At 51.6% G+C, this 22,956-nt stretch overlaps 1 protein-coding gene across 4 annotated transcripts in view; it reads left to right on the top strand.

Annotated features, from left to right (window-relative positions):
* Positions 1-4,161: 4,161 nt before the first annotated feature.
* Positions 4,162-22,956, top strand: part of ENOX2 (ecto-NOX disulfide-thiol exchanger 2) — a 31,144-nt gene continuing 12,349 nt past the window's right edge. The window contains exons 1-7 of one of the 4 annotated variants that reach the window (XM_064670321.1): positions 4,162-4,226; positions 15,060-15,197; positions 17,063-17,194; positions 18,353-18,508; positions 20,086-20,292; positions 21,152-21,385; positions 22,667-22,879. In XM_064670321.1, coding sequence (XP_064526391.1) covers positions 17,098-17,194; positions 18,353-18,508; positions 20,086-20,292; positions 21,152-21,385; positions 22,667-22,879 — 907 coding nt within the window. In that variant the 5' untranslated portion in view covers positions 4,162-4,226; positions 15,060-15,197; positions 17,063-17,097. Of the gene's footprint in view, positions 4,227-7,400; positions 7,544-15,059; positions 15,198-17,059; positions 17,195-18,352; positions 18,509-20,085; positions 20,293-21,151; positions 21,386-22,666; positions 22,880-22,956 lie in introns of those variants that run through there. The other 3 variants (XM_064670322.1, XM_064670320.1, XM_064670319.1) reach the window with 3 other exon arrangements.

Below are 22,956 nucleotides of genomic sequence, written 5' to 3'. Positions count from 1 at the left end.
CAGCCTCTCTGTCCTGATTCTTCTAATGAAGAATTAGCATTTAATGAGAGATACAAATTATCCTGAGAGTGTCTATGTTACAAGCTCAGTTTGGCAGTGTTGCTACCCTGGAAAGTGTGGGACAGGGACTGTCAATTCTCCTTATGCTGCTCTTAAACACCATCCCTACATTCCCAGGAGAACTCTGGAGGGAGAGACAGAGAGTTTAAAACATGAAACCTTGGCATCGCAATTGTTCTTTCTAAGGATGTGTTTCTATCTGATACAGTTGTTGGGGCAATTACTCTGGAGAGTGTTTTGTACCTCAGGCAGTAAGTCTGATGTATCAGCCTCCTCGTGAGCAGGAACCAGCACGTTCCCCAAAGGAATGTTCTGTCAGACTCTGTCAAACACAGCACGGAGGTGAGCAGGAGTGGTGCTTGTGCACAGCTGAAGTGAAGCCCACTTGGATTCGAACTGCTCTGGGAGATCTTTGTTGAGATGGGTATTTCTGCACAGCTTCTTGTGACATGTTGAATTTAGAGATGAGCTGATAAAGGCAGTGACACTGTTCTGTCATCACTGAGCTTTTGAGGATTTCAAACCCCTTACTCCTAAGTCTAGGGGCTCGTTCCCGGGGGTCCGTGCTCGGGGGTTTGTTCCCGGGGCTCGTTCCCGGGTCCCGCCCGTGCCCGCTGCGGGTCCTGGCCGGTGCCGCCTCTCGCCCGGCAGGCGGAGTGGGGGCCCCGCGGCGGGAGGACCGAGGTGGGATTGGGGCTGGGACCACCCCAGGGAACGGGACACGGTCCCGCTCGGGCCGGGGGAGCCGGGGCTGTGCCGCGGCACGGGAGAGCGGTGACCCCGGTGGGCACGGCCGGGACTGCAGCCCCGGGGCGCGACCCAAAAGCGGGGGATGGACCCCAAACCACGGCTGGGATGAGAGAGTGTGTCGTGGGTGGCCATAACCACTTGTCCCTCCCGCAGTCCTCGGCCCTGTCGGTCAAGTCCTGCAGTGCGGACTCGCCGTTCCCGGTAGCCGGAGAGGGCTCCCATCCCCGGGCAGCCCCAACGCCCCTAAATCCCGCAGCTCCTGCTCCCGATCCCGGTGTGCCGGCTCTCCTCATCCCGCCCCTGCCGCAGGTATCTGTACGAGTACGGCAGCAGCTACAGCCAGGCGCCCCTGCCTGTGCTCCTGGGCTCCACCAGGACCTTCCTCTCCATGGTCTCCACCTGCTGCATCTCCCCTGCACCCCCCACCTGCTTCCTGAAGGAGGTGACACCCCTGGCACCAGTGGGCTCATCTCCATGCTGCTCCTTGGCAATCCAGGCGAACCAAGGACGCCTGCTTCTAAATTTCCAGACACTCCCCCATACCACCACAGTGATCCTCAGATCTCAATTCAATCAGACAAGACTCGACACATAAGGAGCGAAAATGGACATGAACTCTCCCATAAATGCATTAAGCTACTTTATTTTCAGTAGACATTTAATTTTGAAAAATATAAATGCTAAAATATCTCATCATCTTCATCTTTTGATTCCATAAAAGTCACAATAGAAAGCTTCATAAAACTGTAAAATACTATAATGTTATAAGGAATTTCATGGTTTATATTACTGGGAAAAAAATCAGTTTAATAATATTTGAAATGTTTTCTGCTTTTTTCCTTTTTGTTCCACCATCCTGATCCGCTTCATTTCATCCCAAGTTTTCATTCTCTCCTCCAAAGCAAATACAGACTTAGGAGAATTAAAAACAATAATAAAAGTAGCTGAAAGTGCTGTTGATTCAAAATCAAAATACAAATACAAAGGTGTATCAGCAGGCCAGAGGCTGGTGGCCACCGTGTTCCCGGAGCTGGGACAAAGCTGGCTGTGGCTGGTGGCCATCAGGGGTCCCACCGGGAGCTGGGACCTTGGATTTGTGAGGGGAAGGTCGTTGTTGACGGCCGACTCTGATCTCAGAGGGCTTTGGGTCAGCCTCCACACCTATTCCCTGAAGCGCCCACCCAGGCTTTTCCTACAAAATACCCAACTTGGATTGAGCTGCTCCTCTTCAGGCCTTTTCCCATGTCTCTCCAGCCTTTTCAGAGCAGGTTTCAGCTGCGTTCCTGTGACATACAACACAGTTTTCATGGAAACGGAAGCGAAGACCCCTTGAGAGTGAGCGGGGGATGTCCAGCTTAGTTTTAGTTGCCTGGTGGATTCCACTGGTTCCCCACTGCACCCCACTTCCCATTGTTCTTCACACTCCAAAAGTAAAACAGACTGAAAGGATAATCTTGTGGAATTGTAAATTAACACAGATCCTCCTCTTTCCCACCCCACCAGCTTTTAAGACACCATCCCATTCTGCTTGGAGTCAGCTGCAGGAAATACAGACAGAAAACGGATCTGTAGGCAGACATAGCAGGGCACTGGCTGCTGGGAAAGCTCATCCAAACCCTTTATCCTACTGGCATTTCTGTAAAACCCCTTAGTTGTTCCCAGTTGCTCTATGAGGGCAGAGGTTCCGTATGCTGGGCTGGTTCAGCAACTCCTCTTTAATTGGGGTAAAACCCAGCCTCAGTTACACCTCTAGTTCATCAATTCCAGGACCCTTGGAGGGATTCAGGATCCCTGGCCTGGCAGGACAAACAGCAACCAGGTCAGGAAGAGGCAAAGGGAAAAGCTGGGGTACCAGCAGGGCTTACACCCCACTGCCTTCTGTCACCCACCTGCTTATGCTTAGCAGACGGTACTTGGAATTATTCTGCTTTGTTAAAAATAAAGGAAACTTCTCATAGCCAAGGAAAGGCTGATATTGCCTAACTTGGCAAAGGCAGGAAGGTGGGATTTGCAAGAAACATTGGGAGAGCAGCCCTGTGCCCCAGGACAGAAAGCCTGTGAGGTTTGGCTTTCAGGTGCAGTGTGTGGCGCAGCCTGGGCACTCCGTGGGCAGGCAGGGCTTTCTGTGCTGGTACCTTTTCCCTGCGAGGAATCCTCATTTGGGTCGGGTTTGGGGGGGCGGGGAGGTAATGGTGGGGCGGGGCTGACCAAAGGGGGGGGACAGCAGCTCTGTTTCCCGGGACAGAAAGCCTGTGAGCTTTGGGCGTGGGACCGTCCCGGTGGGGTGGGGCCGGTGGGATGGGGTTGGTCCCGGTGGGATGGTCCCGGTGGGGTGGGGCCGGTGGGATGGGGTTGGTCCCGGTGGGATGGTCCCGGTGGGGTGGGGCCGGTGGGATGGGGTTGGTCCCGGTGGGACGCGGCCGCTGCCGGTGGGATGGGGCCCTGTGCTGAATATGCGGAAGAACTTCACCGTGCCGAGTGACTGCGCACTGGAACAGATTGCCCAGAGAGGCTGTGGAATCTCCCTCACTGGGGATATTCCAGAACCCTCTGGACGCAATCCCCTGCCACGTACTCTGGGACGACCCTGTTTGAGCAAAGGAGGTTGGACCAGACGACCCACTGTGATCCCTTCCAACCTGACATATTCTGGGATTCTGTGCTGCCGGTGGGATGCGGCTGGTGGGACGGGGCCGGTCCCAAAGGGAGGGGGCCGGTGCCGGTGTAATGGTTCCGGTGAGATAGGGCTGGTGCCGGTAGGCTGTTCGCAGGGGGCCGATCCCAGTGGGACGGTCCTGGTGGGATGTTCCGGGGGGGCCGGTCCCGGTGGGTTGTTCCGCGTGGGATGTTTCTGGGGGGCCGGTCCCAGTGGGATGTTCCCGATGGGCTGTTCCCAGGGGGAACGTCCCGGTGGGACGTTCCGGGGGAGCCGATCCCGGTGGGATGTGGCCGGTCCCGGTGGGTTGTTCCCGGTGGGTTGTTCCCGCCGGGCCGGTCCCAGTGGGATGTTCCGGGGCGGCCGGTCCCGGTGGGCTAAGGTCAGTCCCAGTGGGCTGTTCCCGGTGGGTTGTTTCCCGTGGGTTGCTCCCGCTGCGCTGTTCCCGGTGGGTTATTCCCGGTGGGATGTTCCACGGGGGCCGGTCCCAGTGGGATGTGGCCGGTCGCGGTGGGCTGTTCCCGGGGTGCCGCTCCCGGTCCCGCGCGCTCCCGGTCCCGCCCCGCGCGCTCCCGCCCCTCCGGACGCCGCCACCGCCCCGGCGCGGTGCGCGCGCAGCGCCCGGCTCCGCCCCCTGGCCCGGCGGCAGCCAATAGGGGGGCGCGGCGGGGGCGCGCGGGGCTGTGGGCGGGGCCGCGGCGGCGGGCGGTGAGTGCGGGACCGAGCGGGACCGAGCGGGACCGAGCGGCCGGGCCGGGCGGTGAGTGCGGGCGGCGGGGCCGCACCGGGGCAGCGGGGCCGCAGCGGGGTCGCGCCGGCCTCCCCGGCCTCCCCGGGTGCTGGAAACCCGGCGGGAGCGGCCGAGCGGCAACTCGGGCCGGGCCGCAGCGCCGCGGCCCACGGCTGGGCCCGAAGCGCTCCCCGGGTGTGCGGGGGGGCCGCCCCGCCCTCCATGGGCCCCCGCAGCGGGGCTCGCTGGGCAGCACCGGCCTCCTTCGGGACAGCTCCGGCCGGGCCGCACCGGCGGGAGGGGGAGGTGGTTTATGGGGGGTCTGAACAACCTCGTGGGAGCCGTCAGGGCATCGGGAGTCCTGCTGGGGACACCCTCAGAGCTCCCCCAGTCTGGGTGGTGGGGAGGCTTGTTTGGAAAGGTTTATTCCACGTGGGAAGTCTTGTTTGGGTTCAGCGGTGATTAAAGTCACATCGAAAAGGGTGGGCAGTGTCCAGGGAAGGGAACGGAGCTGGGGAAGGGGCTGGAGCAGCAGGAACAGCTGAGGGAGCTGGGGGGGGCTCAACCTGGAGAAAAGGAGGCTCAGGGGGGACCTTCTGGCTCTGCAACCCCCTGACAGGAGAGGGGAGCCGGGGGAGGGGCAGGTTCTTGTGCCATGTGTTTCCTCAAGATGAGAGAAAAAGGCCTCAAGTTGTGCCAGGGCAGGTTCATATTCGGTATTAGAAGTAATTGTTTCACTGTCGGAGTGGTCAGGCCTTGGAATGAGTTGTCCAGGGAGGCGGTGGAGTCACCATCTCTGGGAGTGTTCAGGAGGTGTCTGGATATGGCACTTGGGGATGTGGTTTAGCGGTGATTGTTTTGGTGCTGGGGTGATGGTGGGACTGGATGATCTCGAAGGTCTCTTCCAACCTTGGTGATCCCGTGAAAGTGACACAAGGTAGGGAGAAATTAGTTGCATTTAAGGGAGTTATTGTGATACCCCAAGAGCAGGTGGTTTGCAAAAGGCAGGGGGTGAAGGTGGCAGCAGCCTCACACCAGGGAGTACCAGGCTGTGCTCTCTCTTTCCTAAGCTTCTGAGGCTCAGCTGTGCCCACACGTGTAGCTGGGTTGTGCTGGATCCGTGGTGCCGCAGCAGACGGTCCGTGGGCAGCACGGCGAGGTTTGGGGACACTCATGCCAGTACCCACAGCTGCCGTGGGCTGCAGCTCTCCCACAGCCCTGCTCCGTAAAGATCCCTTGACTGTAACTCATCTATACGTGTATTTGGTTCCTTAAGCGTTTATGTCAAGCTTCTTTATGTTTATGTGCTTCTTACTGTCTTATTTTCCTCATCTTTTGGTCCTGTGTGTGAGGTCTGGCTGTTACCAGCAATGTATATCCGGGTCATGCTGCATACAGATGTTTTTCTTCTTTAGTGCCACGTGTTCGTTACACAAACATTAATCCTTGGGTAAGCTCCTCATTAGTCTGCACAATTCCTTCCTCCCCTGTAGCAACAATAATTAGCCATGGCATATTTCTGTATTTTCCTGCAGAATATTGCAGCAGAGCTGTGAGATGGTGGGGAAAGCGCTGGGGCAGCCTGGGATGGGAGTTTGTCCCTCCGACTTGTGTTCCTGCTCACTCCAGCCTGACTCTTCCCTGTGCTGGGAGCCGAGGGGTTGGTTTCTCTCGTTTCTTCAAGGTTTATTTGAGGGATTTTGTGCCACGTAATTAAAAGGCCCCTGGAGCTGAGCTGTTGAAAGCTGTGTGGGAGCCGGGGTAAGGTCAGGTTTCTGCATTGAAGGTCATGTTTTTGGTGCGGGCGACTTGAGCTCGTAGCAGGGATGAGGTTCAATCGCCGAGTCATTGCAAAGATCAGGTGTTGCTAGCGAGGTATTCCCTGCACCTTCCAAAGATGGCGTGAGATTTCTCCCCTAATCCCCAATTTTTCTGCTGACATTATTCCAGATCCATCGTGGCTGTCCCATCCAGCTGCTCCGCTCTCGGCCAGCAGCTCCTCGCGCTGGTGCTGCCCCTCTGTGAGGTCCTCTCACCCCTCAGTCCAGATTTCTGCACTGGCATTTTCTGATGATCCCGACTGCTGGCTCTGCTGGAGTTTTCTTTGTGTCTTCCCTCTCTTTTTCTCCCTCTTTTTTTCTTCTTCCTTGTTTTTTTCTTCCCCAATAGTGCAGTTAGTCCTTTGCCCAACAGTTTTCTTCTCCTAACCTCTCAAAAAGATAGTTCTGAAAATACGAGCTGTTGAGCCTTGTTCTGAGGTGTCAGGTGTTGGTTATTGCTCTCCAGGGGTGCTGAGGGAGGCTGGCAGGGTGGGGAGGGATGGGACGGACAAGCTGCCTGTCCCCTCTGAGCCTGGAACATCCTGCTCTGAACCTCATGGAACACAAGCTGCTCACCCCCTGAAAAATCCCAATATTAGAAATCCTAGACATGTGTGCAGAGGGAAGGTGGTTTGGCAGAGCCATCCTGAAAACATTCCATAGGATATTTAATAATGTTGGGTGATGGGGCTGGCAGAGGTCCCACTGTTGGGTAGCACTGAGGGCTGTGCTGGTGACACACATGTGTGCACACACACACTGGTAAGGAATTTTTTCCTTTGTTTGGGGTTACAGTGCTGAGTAAACAGCACAGCTCAGACAGGACTTGATCAAATCTCCCTGTTTTTGCTGCTGTGGACGTGTTTTTGTGAAAACCCTGCAGGTTGGTGTCACTGACTAGTGTCACTGACCACGGCATTCTCAGGGGCGAAGGAGAAAGGGGCTCTTTGTGCCTTTTTTTTTTTTTCCTTTAATAGTTTCCCGCTAGAATAATTAGCTCGTCTGAAGCTAATATATTTCTTCTAAACACAAGCTTCCAGAACCGAGGAAAGCGAGCAATGTGCCTCTTACTGTCAAGGATTACCAGGAATTAATCTTTCAGTGCAAAGGCCACTAATCTCGGGCATGCAAACAGGGTTTATTTAGCTGCGTGCCAGCGCTTAGAGCAGTGAGGTATGAAATCCCTGGCAAATTCAGATGCTCTTGCTGCTAATCGCCTGCCCACCTGCTCATCCAGCTCCGTCCCCTGCATCCCGGAATCTGCCCATGGGTGTCAGTCACTGGAGATGGATGGTGACACATGGAGCTGCTGGTTGCCAGCCTGGGCTCTCCTGTGCTGCCCGGCCCGCCCTGGGGCAGCTTTGCTGTCAGTAAGTCCCAGCTTTCCCGTTGTGCTGGGAGCTGCCTTGGGAGCTCAGCCTGGCACTCGGATTTTTAAGCAAATAACCAAGCTGGGAACAGTGGGAGAACTGGCTGAACTACTGACATATGATGAGCATCTTGCCATGTTCCTGGTGCAGTACACAGGTAAGACCTGGGGGGTTGTGGGATTCTCCGAATGTGCTTCTGTGTCGGATTTTCTGGAGTTGCCAGAAGTAACTGTCGGAATTCTGCTGCTCTCATCAGTGTGCCTGGCCAGCCCCTGGGTCAGATTGGTGATTGTGAAGCTCTAACAACAGTGTCTAATCCAGGAGTGCAACAGAGAAACATGCACGAGCCCAACAGTAGTTTTTGAATGTGAGAACCAGTCTCTGAAAGGAAACGGTTGGGGTTAAAATGGAACTTCAAAGCCTTGGTGTCTCTCTCCCTTCCCTGCTGGTCTTTTTTCTCTGTGTTCTAATCAATTGCTGCAGGTGTACTTTGGTGTCTGCTAAAGTGCGTTGCTTGAGGACTTAAAACTAGCATGTGTAATCACGTGGCACAGTGTATCCCAGAATCCAGTTTATTCCTAAAAGCACAGGGACCCTGCTAAGGCTGAGCACTGCTTATTTCCTACGTTTGCCAATGTTGGCAAAAGGTAAATCCATATTTATAGTAAAACCTGTGTCAGCCCATTTCTGGAGTTCCCCTGATGCTGGGTAAGAGAAGTTTGGTAAGTGTTCAGAGGAGTCTGGGGGACCCCAAAATGTCACCTGAGGGGTTCAGGGGGACCTGGGGTACCCCAGAAAGTGAGTTGAGGAGGTCAGAGGAACCCAGGGGTGCCCAAAATGGAACCCAAAGGAGTTCAGAGGTTTTCATGGCATCCCAAAAGTGACCTGAAGAGGTTGGAGGACTCCAGGGGACCTGAGGGGTTCAGAGGAGCCCAGGGTACCCTAAAATGTCACCTGAGGGGTTCAGCAGAACCTGGGGCACCCCAAAACATGACCCAAAGTAGTTCATAAGGTTCCAGGACACCCCAAAATATGACCATACAAGAACCAGCCTGCATGGACTTTTTAAGTGTTATCACTGAAATGCTTTTAGATGTGTGACAGTGTCAGGGTACCTGTTAACAGTTTTAATTTGAGTTTTGGGGCAGAGGTTTTATGTTTCTGCTGCTTATTAACTAGTTGGATGTTAGGAAAATGATTCCAGTGCCTGATCAGGGTGAGGCTGCTGCTGGAGTGTGTGGTTCCAGAGCAGTGCCAGGCTTGTGGCAGAGCTGCTGTCGCCGCTTAACTGAATGTTCCTGAACCCAGCAGGGGAGATTATGCCCAAATCCCGAGGTGGCAGCCCCAGTGGTTGCCGTGTTCCTGTGCAGGCACAGTAGGTCTGCGTGGGAGCAGCACAATCCCTTGTTTGGGTTGAGATTTCCAGTGTGTTTGGCTCTTGATAATGGGAGTCATCTTAAACCAGGCTTTTCAGTTCACCTCAGGGATTGTTTTGTGTTTCTTCTTCCCCGGTAATTAAGGCAAATAGCCAAGCTCTGTTTGCAGGGTTGGAAAACCAAGTCCTGTCCCGAGTCTGGCATGGGACCCAGTGAAGATGGATACTTCCCTTGATTTATGCCTGGAACATTGAGATCTTCCCTGTCTCTCCAGCCCCTTTCTGAGCGTGTGCTGTGAAAGCTGCAGCCATATATAGCCCCAGCATGGACCTGGATTGATCCCGATGGAATGGGGGGCCGTGCATTGTTAATGCTGTTTAGGCCAGCAGGAAGCTGCAGCCTCTCTCCCCATAAAACACACCTCAGCACCTACTTCCAGAGAAGGAAGACCACCCACAGCAACCTGCTGTGCTGTGGGAGAGGCCTTGCTCAGAGTCACCTTCTGCTCATCTTTAAGCATCTCTCCTTTTTTTTCCCCCTCCCTGATCTGTTTTTTCTAGTGAGGAGTCTTCTAGCCCAAGTTTTTTATTTTTAAAGGTTTAGTCACTGCATTATGGCAGTGCCTGATGGCTCACTCCTGAAAATTGACTCTTCTGAAAATCCCTGGAGATACGTAAGGGAAGTGCTTGGAGGTGAAGGGCACACTGGCACCTGTGCTGCGTATGGCTCTGGAAATGCTGACACTGGTCTGACACTCTGGAAACCCAGATTTTCTCCTTACCCCTTACCTGCTGCATAGCAAATACAGAAGTCTGCTGATTTTGGCCTTTCCAGGCTGGCTTGCTACAGGAAAACTGAGCAAACCCCCGTGGCTTGCTGCAGTGCTGGTCCCTTCCCTCCTGAGCAGAGCAACTTGGAATGGCCAAGGACACTTTGTTCTGGTTGCACAAAAGACAGAGAGGTGCTTGTGTTTGTGCCTCACGGTTGCAGTGGCTGAGCCTGTCAGCTTTTACTCTGCTCTGTGCCCAGGAGAGAGGATTTTCTGCAGCTTCAGCTTCCTTCTGAGCACATTCTCTGTAGCCAGCATTTGGAGCTCCGATTCTTGGCTGAGATGACAGGGGAGAGGTAGTCAGACCTGAAGGTGCCTGCTGTGCGTGGCATTTATCACATGTAGGATGGAAAATCTGACGTAATGAAGGGTTTCTTACTTCAAAGAGTGTTGGGAATCTTCTCTCTGGCTTGGTTTAACTCTCGGAGCAAACTCTGTGCTGCAAGGGAGTGCCAAGCATGGTCCCTGCTGGAAGCAGGTCTTGGGATCCCAGAAGTCCTTGTTGGAGGAGCTACCAGGATCTCTTTGAGTGGGACCAAGAGTGACTGCATTCTCTCCAGTGCTGTTTCTAGACAGCACTATCCACAAAATATATTCACCGTGAAGGAGCTGCTCAGTTTCCAGCCTGTGCCTTCAAAGGAAAATACACTGTGGTTTGTGATCTCATCAGCTTCCATTTTCTGTGACTTCTCAGTATTTGGCTTGTGGGATTCTAGTTGGAGGCTGTATTAGGACAGTAGTGGGCTTGTCTTCCAGTGCCCTGGTACCACGTGAAGTTGTAAACGTAGAGCTTTAAAGTCCTGTTAAACCCCAGAAAGTCCTGTTTCCACCTTTGGAAGAGTTTTAGGCACTTTGGAACAGGGTATTGAAGAAGCAAGGCAGCTTTAAACCAGTTCTTGTGTGGAGAAATAATTGGCTTGGAAGGAAAAAACCACGTGTAAGTGGGAATGAAGTTTCACAGCAAGTGCAAACATGGTGCAAATGTTCCTTCTTTCCTCATGCAATGTGGTAAGGTTTTTGGACACCTTGAGCTTCATTTGAAGCAATCACATTTTCTCTCTTTAAGTCTTGTGTCCTAATGCAGAGAATCACAGGAAGGAATTGTTGGCCTGTGAGATATCAGTTGGATAAAAGGCTCTAGGAAAGCCAGTTCTGGAAATCTGGGAGCAATATAATAATTTTTGGTCTTGTTCATACTCTTGTGCCCTCACTGGGCTGGTGTGGCTGGTTTTGGATTGCTCTGGGAGACACAACTGAGGTTCAAAACAACCCCAAATCCTCCCGTGGGAGCACATGAGGGGTTTGACTCTGACCTCCTTGCTTCTCTTGTTGTGGGCTCTCCATGAGGATGAACCAAGCTGTGACTGAGGAGACTGAACCTGGGTCTGGTGCCTTGGTCCCACTGTGCAGTCACCTCTGAGCATTAACCTGACACCCCAAATTCGTACCAGCACAAAAAATGTTGCTGCATTCACGTCTGGGGATCACGTGCTGCCTCTGTGAGCGAACGTATCCGATTGCGTCTGATGGAGAGCCCATCAATTATAGATTTTTTGGAAGAGGGATGTTCATGAAGTGGCTGGAGCAAACCTTTGGTCTGTTCTCCCAGGAGTGTCTCGGGTTGTCTTTGTGATGCTTTGACTGGTTGTGCCCACATCTCTCAGTTGTCTCAATGGTGCCCAGTGGAAGGTCAAAGGGCACATCAAAATACAGGAAACTCAACTAAACCTGAGAAAACTTGGGGGGGCCCGTTTTGGGGGGGCCCGTTTTGGGGGGGCCCGTTTTGGGGGGACCCGTTTTGGGGGGGCCCGTTTTGAGGGGGCCCGTTTTGGGGGTGTGTTCCCAGCGGTGCTGTTGGTTCTGGGGCACACGCTGAGCTCCCGTGCCAGCCCTGCAACCTCATCTGGCTGCAGGGCAGGTCTGACAAGTTCTGGGGCACTGGGGAAGCTGGAGGTGAGGATCAGCTGAGGGGCTGATTTGGGATCTCCTTACTCAGTCTCTTCCTAGTGACATACAATGCCTGGAGGAACTGTGCTGCAGGCTTAACCTGCTGCTGCTCATCACCCCAAACTGAGCACGACTCTGGGAGCTTTGGGACAGGTCTGTCCAGCCACAAAGCCAGCAGTGGTGTTCTCTTGCCTCTTCAAGAGCATTTTACTCACAGTTGCACCAGCCTCCCCTTCCTCTTTGCTCCTCACCAGCTGCTTACACAAGTTGTGACTAGGCTGATCTTTTGGTGCAGGAGATAACCTGGAGGAGAATTCCTCAGGAATGCTTTTGATTACTGGCTGCCTTCCTGGGCTTTTCAGAGGGCTTGATGAATTCTGGGAATGTCCCTTTCTTTTATTTTTAAATTGTTCTTCTGGTTCCTGCTTTTGAGGCTGAGTGTTTACAGGTAGAAATGACTTAAGAGGAGAAACAAGTACTTATTAATTACTGCTCAGTTCTCCATCACTGTGGTCTCCTCTCTTCATTTTAATGATCTCCTCTTGTGAATCCATATGCTGAAGGCAGGAGACGTGCTGGCTCACAGCATGGGGAGGGAGTGGGCAGTCAGAGCTGCTGCTGAAGACTCACGAGCATTTGTAGGGCAGCTTTTGCTCCTTCCTATATGTCAGGTTGGAATTGGAGCCTTCTGTGAGCAGTTGGGACACACTAATCCAGCAGAACATTATCCATTTCCCAGGAGCTGCATTAATTTCTGCCTTGGGCTTGAGCTGAGTCTGATCATGGAAGGTCTCTGGGGCTGGCATGGGTGCATGGGGCGTGTGGGCCTCCTGCTCTGACATGAGCTGGGCACTCAGTTCGGGCACTTTCTTAGGCTTGACTCGTGCCCTGACTGGCAGGGTGAGTGCTGGCTGTGCAGCGTGAGAGCTTCCTCAGTGTTTGTCCTGTTCCAAAGGAATCTGGTTGGGTTTTTTTTTCCAGAAAACAACAATAAAAATCGTTTTGCCAAGAACACAAGGAGTTTTTCACTCCTTGTTACCTGCTGGAGCCAGCTGCCTCCCTCCCAGCACAGCCATTGGAGCCCGTGCAGCACAGGGTGTAATCAAGCATCCCAGCTCAAACTGGGGATGGAAATCGTAGGGATAAGTGGCTGCCTGTGCTTCCCAGTGGGTTGGGAAGCAGTGGGTGAGCAGTGTCCATTGGCATTCAGGTGCTGGTCAGTGCCAGGTGTCTCCTGTCAGAGCAGGGTGTCTGTCCATCCTGGTGACACCAGTGTCCAGCTGTATCAGTGCTTGTCCACGTCGTTCCCTACTCCCAAGTGTGGGAAAACTCTTGTTCAAGTTTAATGTTGCCTTTTCCATCACCTGGATAATAATGGATGCAAACCTCACAATTACTCCTTTTCCTTTCTCCTTATGTCTTCCCTGCATACGGCCTCTCTATTTTTAACCTGGGGCCTCCAGATTTGTTTTCCTGAGCCCTCATGACCTCTGTGATATTTTGACTTTGGAATATTTAAGACACAGCATTGTAGGCATCCTGCATAGCCAGGCGTGACTATTGTTGTTGCCAGCTGAATAGTCGTTATTTTTTTGGCCGCTTCTGGCGTTCTCACCTTTCAGTGGCTCGGAGAGGAGCCCTCCAGGCTCCCTGTGTCCACTTGGCTATTTACAGCCGCCCCCAGCAGCCACGTTTATTAAGTTCTTGGAAGTGGAATCCTCTGGAACAGAAATCACAACGCTGCAGAGTGTCTGGAGGAAGGTTTGGTACAAATGCCTCGGCCCAGCGGTGCGTCGGGACGGGATAATTGTCATCTTCGGTGCTCTGGTAGTTCTGCTGATTCCCCTTGGAATTGTGGTTATTTTTCTTACTTTATATGGATCTAGATTTTCTTGCTTTATATGGGTCTACATTTGTTAGGTTTTTGTGGTTTTTTCTTTTTTTTCATTGTCTGTTCAGAGTGAGTTTGCTGAGAAAAAAGTAAATCAAACCGAATATTTTAATGCTCCTTCGGTCTTGCATCCCTGCAAGTGCTGATTGTGACAGAAGGTGGAGTGAGGAACTGGGTGATCAGTTCAGAGCACTGGACCCCTCTCTTGAGCCTGGAGAAAAGGAGGCTCAGGGGTGACCTTCTCACTCTCTACATCTCCCTGACAGGAGGGTGGAGCCAGATGGGGATCAGGCTCTGCTCCCAGGGAACAAGGGACAAGAGGAAACAGCCTGAAGCTGTGCTAGAGGAGGTATAGATTGGATATCAAGGAAAATTTCTTTACAGAAAGACTTGTCAAGCCCTGGCACAGGCTGCCCAGGACAGTGGTGGAGTCACCATCCCTGGAAGTGTTCAAAAAATATATGGATGTGGCACTTGAGGACATGGTTTAGCGCTGAACATGGTGGTGGTGCTGGTTGACGGTTGGACCTGGTGATCTTAAAGATCTTGTCCAACCATAGCAATTCTGTGATTCTCAAACTCTCTGTGATTAACTGCACACTGGAAGCTTTAAGTTTGGAGACTCCATTAATTTGGACTTGTTTACAAAGCACTTGTGTCTTGTTACCTGTAGTTTAAGAAACAGAGCATTTTAGAGAGGTGGGAATGTGTTCTGCTGGCACATAAATGCCATTAATTGTCCATCACCTGCAGTCTGCCCACCACACATCTGTGGGTGGATCATCCAATAGCTGCTTCAGACTCACTCTGAAGTGGGTGTAATTCCTTGCATTAGGGAATACACTGGAAGCTGCAAACCATATTTTTCTTTAGTCCTCTTTAGTTCAATTCTGCATAATTTGCTTAGATCTTTACCTTCGATTTACTTAATTTATAAGACTCAATCTGCATTTATTCTTGAGTAAACATTACTGTTGTTAGATCTTCTTTATCAATAGCAAAGCCTGAGCAGCAGGACTTAAGGCCCTCTGTCTTTGAGCACTGAGGTCCTTAAAAGGAGCATGAGGAGGAGTGTGGTCCTGTGGGCTGGGTCTGGAGCTTCCCTTTTCAGGGATGTGCATCCTAGAACCCCTTCCATGACCATGAAGGGGAGCAGCTGCCTGCTGGACTCCTTGAATAAAAATTCCAGTAGCACTTTCTGGTTTTGAAGATCTTCTAAGTCGTGCCTTGTTTTTTTGGTGGTAAATAAGTTCAAGTGAATTCATGACTGGTGACACTTAGGTAACTATTAAAAATGTATTTCTGTACTGGAAGAAATAGGAAAAAATCCTGTCCTCTGAGTTTCCAGGCATGAAAAGCTGCTTAACAGAGGGGAGATGCACCCCTGGCTTACACTGCCAGGCAGTTTGATTTGTGTGGGTGTTGGGATTGATGTTGGTGAGTAATATTTTATGGTAGTATCATTCAGATGAAGTGTGGCTGGGCCCTGTAAGCAGGAGGCACAATTCCCCCAGGGCCTGGAGTGCTGCTTGTGCCTGGAACTGGGCGTTTCTCTCATTCCTGTGATTCTGAAGCATCACAAACCAGTCTAAAGAAAGTCTCTGAGTGTGGGTTTTTTTTTTTCTTTTAGGCTTAAACCAGCTGCCCTTTGACCCTGCCAACAGCACCGAGTCCCTGCAGCTGGGCAGCGCCGCTGGCCCCCAGGTGTCGGAGAGCCCGGCCGAGGATGGCAGTGATCCGGGAAAGAGGAAGAGAGCAGTTCCTCCAGGTGAGCTGAGGGGCAGCTCCACTGCTGGCAGCAGGGAAGGGATCCACGTAGCATAGCCTAAATCCAGCTGCTGTGCTGGGTGTTGGTGTGGAAGGTGGACAGGTAGAGCTGTGCTCTGGTCTGGTGTGCCCGGAGCCATGCTTGGATTGTGGGATCTCTACAAGGAGAACATAGAGACAGAACAAGGGGGAATGGCTTCACAGGAACAGGGCAGGGTTACGTGGGATATTGGGAGGAAGTTCTTACCTGTGAGGGTGGTGAGGCCCTGGCACAGGTTGCCCAGAGAAGCTGTGGCTGCCCCATCCCTGGAAGTGTTCCAGGCCAGGTTGGAGCGACCTGGGCTAGTGGGAGGTGTCCCTGCCCATGGCAGAGGGGTGGAATGGGATGGTCTTTAAGGTCCTTCCCACCCAAACCATTCTATAGCTGTCCCAATAGTTTTATTTTTCTAATTGAATAGTATCTCAAAATTAAAATCATGACCATAATTAGAAGCGTGATAAGGCAGATGAGCTCAAATGACTGGAGACATTCATGTTTAAGAAAATGTCATAAAAGCAAACTGTTAGATGAATCATATGATGTTGTAATATCAGATCAAGGAGTCTTACAAAAATATTTCTTCAATGCCATCTTACAATTTCTTACAAAGAAAATTTCTTCCGTGCCATCTTCAGGATTTCTCTGAGTGATTGGGGAAACCCCCCCCCCACAGAATAACATCTTTGCAGATTATATTGTGGTTGAACACTGCAATCCTACCAGTGTGACTTGGGGAATGTGGCACCTGCTCGTGCCATGGAGTTGAGAGACTGTGTGTGTACAGGACAGTCTCTGTACTCCCTCTGTAATCCCTCCCTTAGTAACTTTTCCATAGGGAGGTGCCAGGTGCAGAGGGGTGAGGCTGGACCTGAGGCAGAAGGAAGGTGATGTGCAGAAACAGGGTGAAATGTAATTGGGTAGAGAACAGGTCCAACTCTGTTTCCCTGGAGAGAAAAATCATTTGAAGGAAATTTGAAGGAAAAGCTGTGTCTTTACAGTTTACAGCAGTTTAAGGATGGTTTTGAGGTGCTGAGAGAGCACAGGAGAGCTCCACTGGGAGCATGGAGCTGAACCTCTTGTCCTTCTCGTGTCTCCTTCTCCCTCCCCATCCTTCCCCTTCCCATCTATGTTTGAACAAACTCAGGCATTTCTGCATTTGGGCCCCTCTCACTAAAACCTGCACAGACAAAAAGAACAAGTGTCTGTCAGGTGGGAGCCAGGGAAAGGTGTGTCTGACCCAGCCAAATCACTGAAGAGAATTTGAATGCTTAGTCAGGCCCTATGTTTGTGTAGTGTCAGTGGCTCCACCTGGATTACCTGGTAGTTCTGCTCTGCTGGTCCTGCTGCTGACAACAACACGTTGTTCTTTGCTTCCTTTCCCCTTTGAGCGTGGAAGAGAAGTGACTTCCAGTGGCAGTGAGAGGATTCTGCTGGGACAGCCTGGCCAGCTCTGTTCAGTTGAGTGCAGTTTCACAGTTTATACCTGCTGGATGTGTGTCCTTTGTTCATAAATCTCTTGGGAGGAATCAGTGTCCCGTTCTCTTTCCATCACTGTTTCATCAAGGCCCCTTAGAGCTGTTAAATGCAGTGGATAAACCATAACTGAGGTGCTCTGAGGTGTTTTTCTAGACCTGGCTGCTGTAAATGTTGGCTGCTCCAGGGGGACAGCACCGGTTGTTTTTTTCCCATCTGGTTCTTCCCCGAGCGTTGGGCTCAGCTGTGGTTTTGGGTGCTGACACTGCAGAGCCTCGCTGGGCAGCCTGTGCCCTGCAGCAGAGCTGGGAGCTGCTCTAAGCTCTTAATCACTTTTATTTTCCTCTCAGCAGATGGTGGCAGAAATCTGAGCCTGGACTCCATTCCGATGGGATTGCCAATGTCTGACCCGACCGCCTGGGCCACCGCCATGAACAACCTGGGGATGGCTCCCATGGGCATGACAGGACAGCCCCTCCTGCCTGGTGAGCTGAGCCAGGCCATGCCCACCTTTCCTTTTGGGCAGGTCTTTGGAAATAACCTGTTTCGGTGCAGTTGGATAAACACCCACCACGCACACAACCACGTGGACAAGCTGTGCTTGAAATACATTAAATCTGCAAGTGATTTATTTAGAGACCTGTTTTGAGAGGATACATGTTTTTAAATGCAAATAGTTATTCTGAGGTGCCTCTAGATATTCTGCAGTGGATGAGGAGGAAGAGGATGCCACGCAGAGCTCAGGAAACCAGTGATATCCAGGAAACACGTTACTCTAAGCTGAACTGGAATGGCTTAAGGGTGGGAGGGAGATGAAGAGAAAAACAACAGGGCAGCAAATTGGATATGGCAGAAATTAATGAAGGATTCTGTTCCAGGAATGACCACCTTGTCTGGAATACCTGTGCATGGGTCAGTCATCCTGTCCAGGGTGAAAGAGCTCCTGTGAGAACAGAGCTGGGCTGTGCCTGGTTTCCCAGCAGTGCAGGATTTTGGACATCAAAGTCCTGAGCTGACCTGACCGTTCCAATGCTTTGCTGCACTAAGGAGGATGCTCTCTCCTGCCTGAACACTTACCTGCTCACCTGGGGAGGGAATGTCTGTGTTGGCAGCACTCTGCAATCCCATTTCTGCTCTTTTGTCACAGAGCAGGTTGTTTTAACAGCCCTAAGTTTTGCCTGCAGTCTGTGCTCTTGGAATAATAGAATCATGGAATGGTTTGGGTTGGGAAGGACTTTAAAGCTCATCTTGGCCTACCCCCTGCCATGGGCAGGGACACCTTCCATTGCTTGGAAGGTGGCTCCAGGTTGCTCCAAGCCCATGTGTCACAGGTGTCTTTCTGTGGACAAACCTCACTGGGAAGTGCTTGACACTAGATAGGAGCTGGTGTCTACAGAGGGGAGAAGGAAGTAGTTTATTTTAACAGAAAAGTTATTTGACTGAGGCAATCAGCAATGAAATAGTTTTAAAAAGTTGTTTTAAGGGCACAAACCTGAAGTTTGATGTTGCTATGTTCCCTCTCTGGTGTTTATTCAGCTGATTTGCACTGGCACCTGTGGGAGTGTACCTCGTTTGCTGTCCAAGTTCACAGTCACTCTGTGACTCCAAACCCCCCTGACTCCCTTATTCTTTCCCCCTTTTAGACTTTGATCCTGCTCTTGGGATGATGACTGGAATCCCTCCGATCAACCCCATGATGCCGGGCTTGGGGATCGTCCCACCTCCCATCCCTCCAGACATGCCTGCTGTGAAGGAGATCATTCACTGCAAGAGCTGCACTCTCTTCCCTCCTAACCCACGTAACTGTGCTTTGTCCTATCTCTGTAGCAATATCTGTGTGTTTATATTTCTGTAAAACCTGGGGGTGTGTGAGAGAAGGACCATTCCTGTACCTGGGCACAGCAGGTCTGGACTGAGTCACTGTGACTCATTGCTGGCAGGAAGGTGACAGGGGCAACAGGAAAAGCCTGTTCCTGTCACTGAGTGTTTGCCATTTCCAGAAATAGCCTCTTCAGTTGTTAGGTTGATAAAGATGGGGAAGAAAACATTCCAGCCCCTGGATATTTGAAGCCTTTATCTAAGGCTTGGAGGTGAGGGGCATGGTCCATGCTGAGCCGTGGGAGTGCTCAGGGGTTTGCAGAATGCAGTGGAAGGAGAGCAAGGGCAGTTGGAAATAAGAGAGAAAACTGAAGAAACACAAGGCTCACCAGGCTGTAGCAGGAAACAGGGATCCCCTTCACACTGGCTGATGACCCTTTCTCCTCGCTTCTGTGATAAGAACCAGAGGGGTGAAAACCAAAACAGACATGATACAGGGACATGTCTGTCATTGATAGTGTGGATCTGTGTGGGAGGGTGTAGCTCAGGCAGGAAAGTCTGGAGTGTGCGCAGTTGCAGCACAGAGAATCCTCTGTATACATTTGCCATGTATTATTTACACTAGAACAATTTTTTAAACTGTGATTTTATAGCACCTCCTACCATGAAGTTTTGAGCCCCTGATGCTGCTTGTGTTCTGTGACAGCAGCTCAGTGAGCCTGTGCTTGCACTTGAAGGGCTCCAGGCTCCTGAGATCTTTTGTTTGGAAACAGGCAGGTAAACATGTCCTTGAAGGACGCCAGCAAGGTGTGGTTGTCTCTCAGGAGAGGTGGACAGATTGTAGCGGGGAAGGATGCTGAAACTGAAACCATACACCGTTGAAAGATCAACAAAAACAATATTTATTACAAAGAAGTGGCCAACAAAATGAGAAACTGAGAGACAAGAAAGAGGAGAGAGGGAAATAAGCCCTCAATAAAACCCCCACTCACGCAGGTGTTACTTAGGAGGCGTCCCCACAAAAGGCAACATTGTCCTCCATGTGAGGCTTGAGTCTAACTCTGAGCACCAGCCATCTGCTTTCTATCCAACTTCCTGGTGATGTCTACCTGGGCAGGTGTGGCCAGCACCACCCAGCTAGAGGCCTTCAGTCCCTCCCCCCCATTGTGTGAGTGGTGCCCCATCTGCACATGCGGGGGGACTTTGGAACTGCCCCGCGCTCGAGCCCTGCACCTCAGGGGGTCTTTTCTAAATGAGTCTGGGGGTGTCCTTCATCACCCTCCTCTTCACTTTCTCCTTCAAATGCCCTTGGAAGGCCATCAGCCAATAGTAAGACCCCAATTAATTGTAGTTTGTACAAAACGCTTCCTTCAAGGACGAAGTTCCCGTTTGTCAGTGCTTGTTTTCTCATAACTTGGCAGGAAAAGGAGAGACTCTCACAGGTGGCTGGGCCAAACACAGACCAAAAGTATCAACATCTAATTAAACCCGGATACACAGATGGAAGGCACACCTGCTGACGACCCAAAAACTGACCTGCTCTGATTTCTCTCTTCAGATCTTCCCCCTCCAGCCACAAGGGAGAGGCCCCCGGGGTGCAAGACGGTGTTTGTTGGAGGGCTGCCGGAAAACGGGACGGAGCAGATCATCATGGAGGTGTTTGAGCAGTGTGGGGAGGTCATCGCTATCCGCAAGAGCAAGAAGAACTTCTGCCACATCCGCTTTGCTGAGGAGTTCATGGTGGACAAGGCACTTTACCTGTCTGGTGGGTGTGTTTGTCTCAGATGGCAGCTTAAAATTCTGGGACAGAGATGTGATCTTGTCATTTATAGGCAGAACAGTAGGATTTGGGGCAGATTTATCTGATGCTGTGTCAGTTTGCCCTTCTGCTGCCATTGCATTTCTGCTTAAATACATGACAGGAGCTCCTGAGAGGAAAGAGAGAGAGAGTGTAAGGTAAAACATATGGATTTCCCAAGAACGCCAAGGCAGTGGAAGGATTAAAAAAAAGGTTTATTTAAGATGCAAGGACCACTTCTTAACTATGCTGCACACACTGGGCCCCAGGGAAAAAAGGCAGTGCCCCGTCTTCTCCAAGGCTTTTTGTGTCTTCTCTCTCTCCTCACCCACTCTCTCTGGCCTGAGGAGGCCTAGTACACGTCTGCAAAGATGTTATCTCTCTGCATACCAGGGAGAGAGGTAGCTTGCTCACAGCTTCTCCCTGCAACTTTCTCTGAAATGCGGAAGGGAGAACAAAAAACATCTAACCCATTTGAGAAGGCATTTTACAGTCTTCCTAAGCAAAATCGAGTTCTAGCTCTCTGTCACAAATCCTTCTGAAATAGTCCCTACCTCCACAGACAGCAATGCTTTGTCATCTGGAAACCTCCACAAAATATTGGGCTGAGGTAGAGTCCATGCCCGTCTCACCTGGATAAACATCCAGCTGATTCTTTAGATGGTGCTGAAGGGTCCCTGTTGCTCCCAATTGCTTATGAATTGACTGGTATGCTTGACTTCTGTGGGGATTTTGTCCCTTTGAGCCATCAAAGCTGAACCACCTCCCCGGGCTCCTTTTACCTGGGGAGCCCCACGTAAGCCTGACCACTTGTCATGCCCACCAGGCTACCGCATCCGGCTGGGCTCCAGCACGGACAAGAAGGACACGGGGCGCCTGCACGTGGATTTTGCCCAGGCCAGGGATGACCTGTACGAGTGGGAGTGCAAGCAGCGGATGCTGGCGCGGGAGGAGCGGCACCGGCGGCGGCTGGCAGAGGAGCGCTTCCGCCCGCCCTCGCCGCCGCCCGTCGTCCACTACTCCGACCACGAGTGCAGCGTGGTGGCCGAGAAGCTGAAAGGTGAGTGACTCTCTGGGGGCCGTGGCCACCCTTCTGTCCAGTGCTGGACAGCACTCTTGTGTTCTCCTGGGGTTGTCTTGCTGAGCTGAGGTTGCCCCTGGCAGCTCTCCGGGCCGTCTCCCTCTCAGAATTGTTTCTTTTTGTCAAAACAAACCTGTACCTGAATTTATATTCATAGAATCCCGGGTTGGAAGGGACTTCAAGGCTCACCTGGCCCAACCTTTCTTGGCAAAAGCATGGTCTAGGCCAAATGGCCCAATGTCCTGCCCAGCCCAATCTTGAAAGCATGTGATATCACAGAATCAGCTAGGTTGGGAAAGACCTCTGAGATCGAGTCCCACCAATGACCCAACACCACCTCGTCAATTAGACCATGGCACTGAGTGCCTCATCCAGTCTCTTCTTAAGTACCTCCAGGGATGGTAACTCTACCACCTCCCTGGGCAGCCCATTCCAGTGCCCCAATCACTTCTTCCTAATGGCCAACCTAAACCTCCCCTGGTGCAGCTTAAGACTTGTGCCTTCCTGTCCTACTGCTGGTTGCCTGGGAGAAGAGACTGACCCCCCCCCACCTTGCTACAACCTCCTGCCAGGGAGCTGTAGAGAGATATTGGGGAATCCAGCACTTCCCATGGCTGATTGTTCCCATTGTGAAAAATTGACCTCTTGTGCCCAATGGGAATCTCCCCAGGAGTACCCATTCCCCCTCATCTTTTCCATGTGACTCCTTGTAAAAAAAAGGGTTTCCATATTTTTTGTAGCCACCCTTTATATCCTGGAACATGGTGACACGGTTTCCCCTAAATCTTATTTTCCCAAGACTGAACAAACCTTTGGAGTGCAACAAACTTGCGCAGATCAAAACTGTTCAGTACAAGTTTCTTCCAGTAAATTTTGGTTAAGGTTAAAAGGACTAGTATAAGTCCTAATACCTAGTTTGAAGCCTGAGACCCATGTTTGACCTGATAATTTTGGAGCTGGAGGGTATTTCCTTTCACAAAAGGGTACATCCGAGTAGACATGAAGTTTTGCAGTAGGTTTCTAGCAGTTGGTCCTCCTCTTGTTGCACCTCAGCAGATGATTTGCTCCATCAGTTTGGTTTTAGACTTTGCCTGCCTTTGTACAGCTGTGGGTTCAGATCATTCCATGCTTCCAGGAGTTGTGATGAGCCACCTGAAGGAAGCTGACCATTGAAAGAGCAGTTCAGCGCCAGGGAAAGGACCTGAAAGCTGCCCAGGCAACCCCATACCTGTGGTGTAAAGCCGTCCTTTCTTGCTACAGATGACACAAAGTTCTCAGAAGCCATCCAGACCTTGCTGACCTGGATAGAGCGTGGGGAAGTGAACAGAAGAACTGCCAACAACTTCTACTCCATGATCCAGTCGGCCAACAGCCACATCCGCCGGCTCGTCAACGAGAAAGCGGCTCACGAGAAGGAGATGGAAGAAGCTAAAGAGAAGTTCAAACTGGCTCTCTCAGGGATCCTGGTGCAGTGTGAGTAGTGTTTCCACACTGGATGTTGGTTGTCTGGTGTAGGGAAAACTCTCAATTTCTAGTCTGGAGAGGCCACA

Source organism: Pseudopipra pipra, chromosome 13 (genome assembly GCF_036250125.1).
Source record: "Pseudopipra pipra isolate bDixPip1 chromosome 13, bDixPip1.hap1, whole genome shotgun sequence".
Classification (NCBI taxonomy): Eukaryota; Metazoa; Chordata; class Aves; order Passeriformes; family Pipridae; genus Pseudopipra; species Pseudopipra pipra.
This window is presented reverse-complemented; position numbering and strand designations above follow the sequence as displayed.